This window comes from Solanum verrucosum, unplaced genomic scaffold (assembly GCF_900185275.1).
Source record: "Solanum verrucosum unplaced genomic scaffold, falcon-dt-bn FXZP01000199.1, whole genome shotgun sequence".
NCBI lineage: Eukaryota > Viridiplantae > Streptophyta > Magnoliopsida > Solanales > Solanaceae > Solanum > Solanum verrucosum.
Window position 1 is genome coordinate 663,491 of NW_026020049.1, and position 13,108 is coordinate 676,598.

The window sequence follows — 13,108 nt, forward strand, 5'->3', positions numbered from 1 at the left end:
TGCCCCAATTGTAATAGTCTAAATTGGAGTATGAGTAGATGAGTAGTTCCATTTAAATACCAAATGGATCATGTATATGTATGAGCATGAAAAATTATGTCTTACATGATGTTGCAAGATTGTTGGTTCCATTTGCTTTTGCATCTTATATCAAAATAGGTCTGAAAGAGAAGTCTCAAATAGAATGTTACTAGCCTTTTTTATCTTCAAGTTTTCGATCCATAAATCTAGTTACCAAGGACTGAAGGTGTCAAAAGCCCAAAAAAAATAATCATTTCGACATAGATGCCATTGATGTAGAAAATTATTATGGTTCTCGTCTCCTCCACAAATGACATGCTTGCTGGTATGGTTCATATCAAATATGCTTTCACACAATTGTGGAAGGCAATAGTCATGGCATAAAAGGTGCCAAAATTCTTTATAACATCGTAGATAGGAAAACCCCTTTTAAGAGTTTTTGGGGTTCCAAATACAGAAATACCATTAAGCTTGACAAAGATACAGCGAGATGGCTTTAGCTGAATGCTCATGAGGTTACAGCATCGAGCTCTATACATTAACTTAGGCCTCTTTCTCCATCTCTACCCTGAGAAAGTGCCGATCTTCGATCCTATAGTTCCTACGTTACATACTTAAGCGACTACAAATACAGGATAATGACTGACATCAAGGCCTCATTGCTGATAGTATTGGAGCAAAGTGTCGCACTGACCTCTTTCATGTGTTAGAGTTCTCATATGCATAAATGAGGAGGTAAAATCTAGTAGAGTTGTCTGAATGCATGATGAGAAAGCCAGTCTATACACCAGGCAGTGACTTCCAGTCGCATGTCTTCTTGAATAATTTATTGTCTGAATGCATGATGAGGAAGCCAGTCTATGCACCAGGCAGTGACTTCCAGTCGCACGTCTTCTTGAATAATTTACTGCCTCTTTTTCGCATGCCAGTTCCCACAAGACCAGCTGAAAGAAGAGATTTTGTATCTGGTCTCCACTGAAAATCTTTTAGCGTGGAGAACAAGGTAGAAAGTGCTGGACTGATTTCACTATCCTTTATATTGCCACATGATATCACCTTGAGGCTCTGGATCTCCTTCCATGAAAGGAGTGCAGATTCGAGGCCTTCAGTTGTGAGCAGTGAACAGCTTTCTAGGCAAAGAGACTTCACTCTCCTGTTGAAAATAACACCAAAATGAAGCTGTGAAACCCAAATTCCTAACATAATGTTATATTTAGTTAATTACAGGCCCTTTACTCAAGTGAATTTTAAAGGCAGCCTTGTGCATAAAGTATCCATTGTTCACGCAAGGGGATACCCTCCTAATGCAAGCATTAGTGGCTACTTCCACGGCCCAAATTGGTGACCTATAGGTCACACGGAAACAACTTTACTGTTGCTCCAGGTGAATGTAAAACAAAATATGATACCAAATTGCCAGTCAGAACTGAAGCAAGTTCAATGTATAAAACTCAAAACTGGACTCTTTATAATCCAAGATAGCACACATGATATTGATAAATCAAGCATCAATAATGAATTGAAACATAATTGTCATGCCATCAACATTATGTGTTTTCTCTAATGCAAGATGGAAGTGTATACTCTTCGAGAAACGGTAAGGCTATTTTAACATTAATAACTGAAACACTAAGAGGGTGCATGATTACAAATGCATCTACAAACTGGCCTTAAAAAAACAATCTATCCCCAACATAAATAGCTAAGGAAATCTATCACATTTATCCTTTTACCAAGAAAACAAGATCAAAGGGTATACTATGACCAAAATAAAATGCACTATTACAAGCAAACTATTCTTTCATTTGGTCGTCTATTATACCCGAGGGGTGGGGGATGGGGGTTACAGCAACACTAAAAAGTCGTTTTTAACAAAAATAAGGAACTACATTTCAAGGTCATAAAACCTAAACACAATAAGTTCATGTATGTCAAATGCATAACAAAATGCTAACCCAGCACGAAATTTTCCAGCAACAGCAAGCAAAGTAAACGAGAACAGGATAATATAACCAATACCTTAGACCAGTGGATAGACTGAACATTTCATTATCCAGTCCCCAACAGTTGTGGAAAATAACCTCTCTAACTTCTTGACATAGTAGAAACAACGTTCTCAAACTCTCCTTATTTCTTAATTGGCATTTCTCGAAATGTAATCTTTCAAGTGTCGGGCAAGATCCTACATCTTCATCAAACCATCCACAATGATCTATACTCTTACAAGACATAAACCTCAAGGTGTTCAAATTTTCACAATAGGAAAGAGCAGACAACCAACCACCCTCCATCCTATGATCACGAAGAATCAACTCTTCGAGCATTTGACAACATTGTGCTATTGCCTTAATCCCTTCATAGCTCCCTTCACAACCACTCAGCTCCAGCTTCACCAACCTCTTACACCCCTGAGCTAAAATAGTCAATCCAATATCAGTAACCAAAGATTTATAAAACCCATCAACATTTCCAATCAATCTCAATATCTGCAAGTTCTGACAGGCCGCGATACCACGAAGAACCTGATCATTACATCTGTGCAATTCCAACACTTGCAAAGTTGGACATTCCTCAGCTACCCCCAACAATCCCAATTCACTAGCATTTACCACCAACAATCTACGCAAATTAGGACACCCACTTGCTAGTACTCTCAACCCCTTATCAATCTCATCAGAAGGCAACACAAATCTTTCCTTAAGAAACCAATCTTTCGCATCAGCACTACAATCCACGTGAGAAGAAAGCAACCGGTTAGAGCAAAAAACACCCGCATTCCCCGGTGAAATGAGAGACCCATTAACCAAATCAACATGGACAAGATTAGGGAACCGAACAAACAACCGACCCGAAACAAGGAAATCCCAATCAAGAAGCTTAATCGACCGTACCAGACGACCTTGGAGATTGAGCCAACGTTTAGATACAAGAGAGTTACAATTTCTTTGTGAATCAGGGAGTTTAGAGAGAATGGAAAGAAGTATTTGATCAGAAAGAAGAGAAATTGGATCGGATACAAGTGAGGGAAGAGTGAAATCTAGGGATTTGCGAAGTTGTGGAGAAGGGGATGAAGATGGGGTTTGCTTATTGGACCTGGATTGAAGATGCATAGTGAAAAGGACATGATTGATTGCTTTCTTGTTCTTGAGCAACAAATCATTCCAGCTAGGAGATGGTGGCCCTTTCAATGGTGACCTGAAATTTGATTTTTCAGGTGAAAACGCCATTGTTTTCTTAGCTAGCAGCCAACAAGAAACACCATGAAAGGTCTTGGTTGTTTCACTCAAAATCTTGCATAATTTGTTGTCAAGCTCAGATGTAATCTACGAATACTATTTCTTCCTCCTCCTCTTTGTTTTTTCGTGCAAAGTAGTTTGGGAAAATTTCGATATTTGAGTCTAACGGACTTGTAAGGAGTGGGACCGGGTCTAGGCATCCAAGAATTTGAATTTGGGTAGATGGGGCCCACTACAGGAATTTTGGGGATTTTTCCCGTTTGAAAATGGGCCACTTTTTCCAAATTATAATTTACAAGTTTGTTCGTATTGTCTTTTGCCAATGTGCTAAAGTCCAACATATGGCACTTCCTATAAATGGGATGGGATGGGATGGGATGGGCTACTCACCCTTTCAATCGTTATTCTAATTTGAAAGCATAAAGTACGGAAATCTCGATAATTTGGGCACTAATTATATTTTATCGTGAAAGTTTTTTAAATTATTTTTTAGAACTCACAAATACATTGTTCCTTCACTTGATATATAGCAAACGATACATAAAATTTGTGTTGGATACATAACTATAAATCAGATTAATACTGATTTAAGTTTGAAATAATTGGGGTTATATATCAACAATAACATTTTGTACTAGATATATTGTATACAAACAAAGTTGTAATGTATCTGATAGATGTATCCGGATGTTTAAGAGAAAGAAAAGGAAAGGGGGGATTTTTATAATTAATACAAATGATAGGAATTTTCAGAGATTATGTTATCTTAAGTCATGTAATTACGTAATATTTCCAATTTGAAATGTAATGGTAACTAGTAGTTTTTGTCGTTTTAATTTGTGTATTTAATTTTGATTCATTGAATTTAAGATAATTAAAAAAAACTAATTATATGATCTTCAATTAAGGATGTAAAATCTATCAAAAAGTCTCTTCACTACTGACTTAAATATGCCAAAAAAAAAAAGAGAGTTAGTTGACTAACGGTAAAATTGCCCAATTATGAATACTTCACGCGTAAAATTGATCCATTTTTACAAGAATTAATTGATTTTTCTGGAAAAAGAAATTTCTTTCGGTTTTTTTTAAACCCCAAAAGAGACATTTTATCCATCTCCAAAAAGATGGGGTATTTATTACATTTGAATTGAGGGATTGCGAGCCACTCTCAATTCCCTATTCTTTTCTGAAGGATAGAATAAGTTATCCTTAATTAGTACAACTGGGATGAAGCAAGTGAAATTGTATTAAGATATTTTGTTATTGATCTAATAAATCTAGAACAGTAGATGACTGATTCATAACATGTATTAGTTACCATTAAAATATTTTAAATGATAATAAAGCAACATGAAAGAGGTTGTTTTTCATTGTTTTGGAGTGATTTTTAGGGACTGTTTGACCACAAATATATTTGAGAAAAAATTGAAAATTAGTGTTTGGCCATATAATTTGCTATTCCATTACTTATGTAGAGATTAGTTACGATGTGATAAGTAATGTTGAGATTATTTTTATTGAGTGTTTGGTTTATTGTATTCAAAACAATATGTATGACATAAATTTTAAGAACAAGTTGTTTGTTCTAAATATATATACCCTTCATGAATATGAAAAGCGATGTATAAAAACGGTTTAAAGACATATTTTTGTCATTTACCTATTTTATCCCGGGATAAGTTATCCGAGTTACTATATCACCCAAGGGGAGATCTCAGACTTGCTAACCAAACAACAAATTAACTGGTACTATAATTTAATCACGGGACTATTTAGTGTTATCTTTCACACCAAACGATAGTATATAAAGTTGACAACATTCAAGATTTATACTCAATAGATTCAATTTGAAGATTATTCGTTTTGAACTTGTTATATTTTTAAAGTTATGAATTTCATATCTACCATTTTATATTAGTTTTAAAAAAAAATAAAAAAAATCTACACATAAATTTATATTCTACATCAAAAGTCATGAATTCAGTTAAACCAGCAATATTCGCAGCACACAAATGACAAATCAGCTAAAAGGGATTATTGGTCAGTTGAAAACCACAATTGCTACTTTCGTGCTTGTTTTGAGCAATCATAAGCCATATTTTTTTCAATTATATATAAACCTTGATCGAGAATATACTTTCAATTTAGGAACATATTAATATATCTTTCTGATTTTGCCTTCATGAAAATTTGAAAAAGGGGTAATTTTATCATTTTGCAAGGAAATAAAAAGATTAGGATATAAATTATTTTTAAAAATAAAATAGGGTGCAAATAGCTATAAAGAACATGCATGTTTCAGTGTGTAAAAATTATGCAAAGAAAGTTTCTCAAGTATCAACTTTCCCTAAAAATCACAATAATTCTCACTGAAATAATTTATTTTGTAACAAAAAAAAATTATCCAGTTTTATCTATGTACCATATAAAATGTTTTTTTTTCTCTTAAAGACTTTATGTGATACATAGACAAAGTTAAATTACTTTTTCTTTTAGAAAAAATGGTCTAAAATACCCCTCAACTTTCATTATACTATGTGGTTATTTATACCTTACCGTCTACAAACTTGTCACATGTACTCTTTAATTAGATAGAAAATCCTAAATCAAGTAATATTACCCGATTTCAATTAAAATAACTTAATTTCCTCTTTTTGTCCGAATTCGACCCACTAAACTAAATAAATTCATACCAAATTAAATCTTCAAACCCATCTCTCTAACCTTCTTCATCTCCTTCCTCCAAAAAGACTGTAAACTTCTTGTATTTATGAATTATGACAATATGATCATAATTTCCTCATCACAAATTAGTGATGGGGGCACAAATTTTCTCAACAAATATATTTGGTAATAATGGTCTTTTTCATTTTAAATCTGACCACCAAAGTACCATCACAAATAATCACAATGATAAAGGCACAAACATAATGAGACATTCTCTAACCCCCACAATATTCTACAAAAATGAATTTAATAATTCATGAGATTCTTATATTTAACGTGCCTACAATATTGTAGAAATCGAAAATAGTCATTCGTGGGGTTCGTTCTCCCCTCTTCAATTTTGAATGAGCAATATAGTTTTAATCTATTATTTGTTCAATTCAGTCGACTTAATACTTAGTTAATTCTTCAATAGTATATATATGCTAAAACTGATCAAAGGCATCTTGTTGAAAGAAAAAATATGACCCTATTTGTTTGGATTTATTCAGTTCAAATCAGATATTGAATTTTTTGTATATGGCTATAGATTCGCCTCTAAATTTACAAAACATAGTTATAGCTTTTTATATTTACGAAACGTGCCAACAGTTTGTATTCATGTGCAAGTAAAATATATTGTATTTGCGTGCATAATAAATTATATATTCGTGCATATACAATATTTTTATAGCAAAATATATTATATTTATGCATGTAACAATAGTAAATACATTATATCCACGTGCATAACAATTGTGAAATATAAACATTACATCACATGCACTTAATAAGTGTATCTATGCAGATACAATGAGTCCGGAGCCAAAAAGGCAAAAAAAATTGCTAAAAATTTCAAAAGGGCACATCAAATTTTTTTTAACCAAAAGGGCAAAATCGCTCTTGCTGGAGCGATTTTCTTCTAACAAAATTGACACCGTTAATTATTTTTTTAACATCGCTGCCCTGCAGCGTTTTTCTCAAAAAAAACTTTTTAAAATTGAAATATAGCAACGATTTCCTTTTCCTTAAAAAAGTTAAAAAAAATTTAAAAAAAATCGCTTGCAAGGCTTAAAAAATGGGGTTTCTCAGAAACCAAATAAGCCAACAAAGAAATGGGGTTTCTCAAAAACCAAATAATCACCATATTGTTGAGTGTACCATCTCTTTAGGTCAACCAACACAGGATGAAACATGTGTTTAGGAAGGGAAACTTGGCCATCAAAGAGTGGTGCAATAATGGCGATTAACAAGAAGTAAAAGAAAAGAAGCAATCCCAATAGCTTAACAAAAGCACCTATTTTGGTCTTCGTCTCTTTGCAGCAATAGAGGCAGACACCAAACAGTTCAGCTAATTTTTTGAGAAAAACGCTGCAATGGCAGCTTTGTTAAAAAAAATGACAAAATTGCTGCCAGAGCAGCGATTTTAAGGAAAAAAGAAAAAAATTTGGACAAAATCACTGCCCCAGCAGCAATTTTTATGTTTTTTTTAACGGAGTAACGGAGTCAATTTTGTCAGAAGGAAATCACTCCGTCAGGAGCGATTTTGCCCTTTTGGTTTAAAAAATAATTGATGTGCCCTTTTGGAATTTTTGACAATATTTTTTGCCCTTTTGGCTTTGGACTCCAGATACAATATCTTTGTCTAATTATATTTGTGTGCAAAATAAGTGTATATATTTGTACATATCCGCTATAAAAAACCGCAAAACTATTACTATATTATGTGAATTTTTTCACTTAATACAGTTATTTTCAGGTAATATAGGGAATTAGTTTGATCATTGATGAGTCCCATAATATATTTCCAATAAGATATTGAAGGTAATTCTTTGATATACCTCATGTTGACACCTAATTTTGACCCTCCACAATAAGAATTAATTTGCGAGCTTCTTTAATTTCAAACGATTTGAAATAATTGATTTTATAAAAAATTCAAAATAGGTTTCAAGACATTTTTTTTTAGAATTTTATTCACTTTCATAATATTTTAAATATTTTAAATAATAAATATGCTTTATATTGTTACGTATGTAACTAATATATTTTACAAATACTTGAAAGCTATCTTGAAAATATTTCATTTATTTTTAACGTTAAACACTTTACTAATTTAATTTAGTTTAAATTATAGGTATGTTTTGAATTAATTAGTTTGATTAAGTTAATTATTTTATTTCGTTAAAAGTAAGAAGCTCTTTAATTAATTCGTATTGATTCATCTTGTTTAAGATTTGGTCAAAGTTCTCTGATTAAACTCGATTCTGGCCAAATTCTTAATTCAAATTGGCAAGATTGCAATCCATTTAGTTATTTCAAATATGACCAATGCTTTCACTCCTTATGGGACCAATTAAATGACCAAATTTTAGGCCTTATATATGCAATTTCCAGCAGCCTTTTCCCCTTTTATTCCCTTAATTGCCAGCCCAATACTTTAATTCAACTCCCAGCTCAACCCACACTCTTATTACTCCTAAATTAACCAATTCCTCCTCTTACTTGACCCGGCCCAGCCCAATTCCTTCATTAACTAAGAAACCCATTTCAACAATGTACACATACAACAAAGAGTACCCACGACACTTCTTCTTCTTCCTCCAGCGATCCGGCGAGAACAAACCCAATTTGCAATCCAACACAGAAAGCAACCCGAGTCCAGCAAGCAGCAGCAACAGAGAGACGTACGTTGCAAATTTTTGTTCCTTCTCCAACGTCCCTATCCCCATTAACATCACAGCAGGCACGCGCTCTGTCCTGTTTTCCGCTTTCGAAATGAGTCAAAACCCCAAGGAAAAGGTGTTTGTCCAAATTGGTGAAGAAATTCAATTTTTGAATTTGGAATCTCTATCTGTTTCCCCCCACATTCCGAACCCAAATCCTTGTCCATAAGTACCTTGTTCCTCATTCACGGTAAAAGGGGGGGAAATTTCTTTTTTTAAGGAGAAGTCAGATAGAATTTTTTTTTAAAAGCTGTAAAAGATCCCCAAAAACATACACTTCGGGTATATATTTTTCTTTCTTCTCGATTCTTTGTGGGTTGCAAAAAGATTAATTGGATTTCTCGAAAGTTCTCGCCGTGGTGTTAAGTTCGATATTCTTCTACTCGTAGTCTCAGTTCACTGCCCGGAGAAAGGTAAATTCTCCCTTACCTTTCGTTTAATTCCTAGTTCTTTTTTTTTATTTTTTTTATTTGTGTGTTCTTAACTTTGTTTTAGTTTTCATGTGTTAAGACTTGTTTCAATATTTAAATGATTTTTCTGGCGTTCATGTTCCTGTTACTCGTCTGATTTTCGTCTAAAGAGTAGTGTTCCTCTTGGTTTTAGTCTGGCGTTCGTCCTCATAAGCAATAAGAATCTAGATCCGTGTTTACACTGCCGATTCACAAAAAAATCAGATATATATTAGTTCAGTGCCTCTGTTAAAGGTTGTTGTTTTGATAGTTTATTTTTCTCTAATGTTCTCTTTGGACTGATGGTTTCATTATTCATGTTTCCCCACAGTTGATATTTGTTCAAGTATTAATTTGCTAATAACATGTTTGGTATGGTTTCGAGTTCATTTTAGTAATTGTTGTGCCGAAATGAGTTCTAAATGTACGAACTTTCTTAGTTTTGAGTCGAAAATGCGATGTATTCAACTTAAGGCAAATTTAGTTCATGGTTGTTGCATTTAAATTTCAGCCGCCCATTACGTCTTCTTAAATTGATTTTAGGTCTAGCTTAGTTTTGGGTTTAATGGTTTAATGCTTTTAGCATATGTGTGATAGCATATTGGCCTTTTGCTTTTGTGATCTCTCCAAGTGTTTCGAGTAAAAATGGGAGCAAAAATCTGGTTTAATATCCAAGTAGAGTTTTTTCTTCTGTTTGTAACCTCTGTTTTGAAGCAAAGAGAAAAAATCAAGTTAGGCCTAATTGCTTTTCAATAAAGTGTAGGAAAGCTAAGTTGCGTTGTTAGATTTTACTTTTTTTTACTTGGGAATGAAGATTTTATTGTGAGTAGTCTACTGTCAACATACATAGTTATTCATTTGAGCAAAAGATGATAACAATTGTGCATTATTTCAGTAGCTATTGTTGGGAATGCCTCTCCGTTTGTTGTTGTTTACTGTATGGTCTGGGCATTCAATTGATTTTGGTCATATTCAAGCATGTTAGGTTGAGTGTGTTATCCAATATGCCTCTATTTGTTGGTTATTGATATTTATGTGATACTGCCTATAGGAGTGCGTATGTGAAATGACTTTCTTAGTTAATAGGTAGTGATGTTGCATTGTTGATTAATTTGATAAAACATGGTTTCTTATTGTTGTGTGTGCACTTCTTCTTTTTTGGATTTTTTTTTTACTTTCTTTGAAATCCATACACTAGCAATAGTTTTCTTATTTTCATTTTTTTTTTAAAAAAAAAAATCATCTACCTTGCCTCTCAAATTAAAATCATGTCTTAGCTATTTCCTTATTTCGTATGCTAATGTCGTCTTCTCTTTCGTGTGTTATATGAACTCATTTGAGTCCATGATGGACTTTCTTCCTTGCATTTTCGAGTCGAGCCATAAAGGCTCTATGATATCGTTCGAGTCAGCCTCATTATCGGGTCAGCGAAACAGGCGCACAGGTTGAAAGCAACAAGATAACGTTGAAAATTAAATTTTCAAGCTCCGAAAGAGTAAAAAAGAGGCTGATATACCTGTTGTATACACCAATATACAGTCAGAAAATATCACATACAGGGCAAAAACTTGAAAATGTAGGCGGAAAATGCAGGAATGTACAGTTAAAAAAAAATTACAAGTCCGGGAGTCCGAGAATCGACGGCATACATGGTGTATACCTCGAATATACACTTGGTGTATATCATCTGGGAATGAAAAAATGGGTCAAAAGGCAACTTAATTGGATTTGGGCCAAAACCCAAGACTAATTATCTCCTTTCCCTATCTTATTATTTGTATTTTATTGCATTTGACTAACGCTTTAATTATCTTATGATTTAACTTAATTGAATTCCCCAAGAATGGTCATTTCAATTTATTTTCGAATTAAAACATATATATTTTATTACTTAGTTTTTATTTTAATATTAGTCTTGTTGACATTTTATGAACCGTTCCCCTTTAGAAAATTCCCCCTTAAGATCATTAAAGTGATAAAAAATAATAATAGTAATAAATAAATAAGTTCTTTTACTTAGTTAAAATTTCAAAAAATTAGTTAAAGTAAATGAGTTCTTTTATTTCGTTAAACTTTTAAAATTAGCCAAAGTCGTTAGTTCTTTACTTAGTTAAATTTTAAAAATAATTAGTTAAAATAAATGAATTCTTTTGCTTAAGTTAAAATTTTAAAATTCGTCAAAATCATTTTGGTCAAATCACCGGTCAACCACGAGATATCGGGCATTTCGAGGGCCTAACACCTTCTCGGAATGTACATTTGAACTCGAACCCTTTTATTTTCAATTGATTTCATCTGTTTAAATCTTTTGAAAAATCTTAGATTTTTTCTTGATTTTTTACTAAAAAATTAAGTGGCGACTCTGTTCTTTTGAAAATTTGATCTGCTTAAATCATAAGTTTGATCGATTTTTTGTAAACTCAGTCATTTTTCCTGTACTTATCTTTTTAAATAAAACAGAAATGACGACTCCGCTGGGGAGTTAATTAAGTTCTAACCATAAGATTTGACTTATGTGATTAATTGTTATTGACTGTTGAATTGTTTATCTGTGCTTAAAGTGCTTAAACTGTTATAACTGTCATTGCATTTAATGACATCTTCCTATTATATGTACAGTATGTTAAGGACGGTTTTTAAATAATCGCAGCCGGACTTTTTATACTCAACCCTTTTTCGGAAGGATCGGCAATTTATTGGTACGTCATGCGTCTAATGGTTGTCGTGAATTTCAGCCTAAGTTGTCCACTTGGGTTCCCGGTCCTTCAAAGCCACTCTTAGTCAACTAGTGTAGAGCGAAACCAAATCCCAATTTTTAGCTCAATTTGAACTAGGTCGACCCAACACCCAAAGGCGTCTTGGGCCCATTAGAAGCCCACCTTGTGTCTATTTGGCCCATTTGCCAATAAAAAGACAATCATACTTATGTGTTTTAATTGAAGGATGTATGTGTCATTTTAAAACCAATCAATTATCAAGTGGGGGTGGGGGTTAACTTACCTTTGTTTTTCTTGTAGGATGAATTCGACATTTGAACCGTTGAGAACCCGAATGGTGACTATACCTGATCCTTACCTCCAAGTTTGGTGGAAATTCATGAACAAGAAAGATAAGAAGAAAGTTCAAAGACACATAGGTCATCTCCCGTCATTAATGGAAATTATGGCTTACCCCGATTTGATTGGAACGATGGTGAAATTTTGGGACAGCGACAACATGGTATTTCGATTTGGGGAAGTAGGGTTGACCCCGACTATAGATAAAGTTCTTGCAAGTTACGAGAGCGTCGGCATGTGCAACAAAAGGAAACACTAACCCGATACTGATCTTCTCTTTCCAAAAGTATAGGATTTTACCGAATCAAAGAAAAATTGTCACTCATCAAAGCTGAATGGATGGACAGGCTTCCCGGGTAAAATATTCCACTTCGGAAGTTGTATTATCGATTCGGACGCGTGAGAGCTTACGAAAAGTTCAAATAAAAGTTTGTTTCGGAAGAAAAATGGAAGGAAACACGCCCCCTCGCTTTTGCGATATGCCTACTTGGGACAATGGTGTTTCCTCAAGGACCAAACTACACCATTCATTCAGGTGTAGTAATGGTCGCTCACGCTATTTCAATGGAGTAGACTACGGGTCCGCAAGAAAATACTACAGTTTGACTCCCATGATCCTTGCCGACATTTACAAGGCATTTGATAGATGTAAAAGTTGCACACGTTTCTTTCAAGGGTGCAACTTGATACTTCAATGGTGGATGATGAGACACCTAATCAAAGCTCATGATCCAACAGAACCAGATCCCTTGGAAAGACCAAACAGACTCGAAAGTCACGATTGGTGGGTGCAACGTAATCATTTCAACAGGATTGGAGGCCAAGAGTTTTGGTACCCGATACTTTAGGGTTTGAGAGAGGAAAACGTGCAGTGGTCGATCCAATGCTTGGTAGTAACAAAACAAATTGTAATC

General features: G+C 33.8%; 1 protein-coding gene across 1 annotated transcript; it reads right to left on the bottom strand.

Annotated features, from left to right (window-relative positions):
- Positions 1 to 701: 701 nt before the first annotated feature.
- LOC125823189 (F-box protein At5g07670) lies at positions 702 to 3,306 on the bottom strand. The gene is made up of 2 exons (XM_049502611.1): positions 2,041 to 3,306; positions 702 to 1,174 (listed from the first exon to the last, which is right to left on the bottom strand). The coding sequence occupies exons 1-2, from the start codon at positions 3,246 to 3,248 to the stop codon at positions 880 to 882; spliced, it is 1,503 nt and encodes a 500-aa protein (XP_049358568.1). The 5' UTR covers positions 3,249 to 3,306; the 3' UTR covers positions 702 to 879.
- Between the last annotated feature and the right edge of the window lie 9,802 nt (positions 3,307 to 13,108).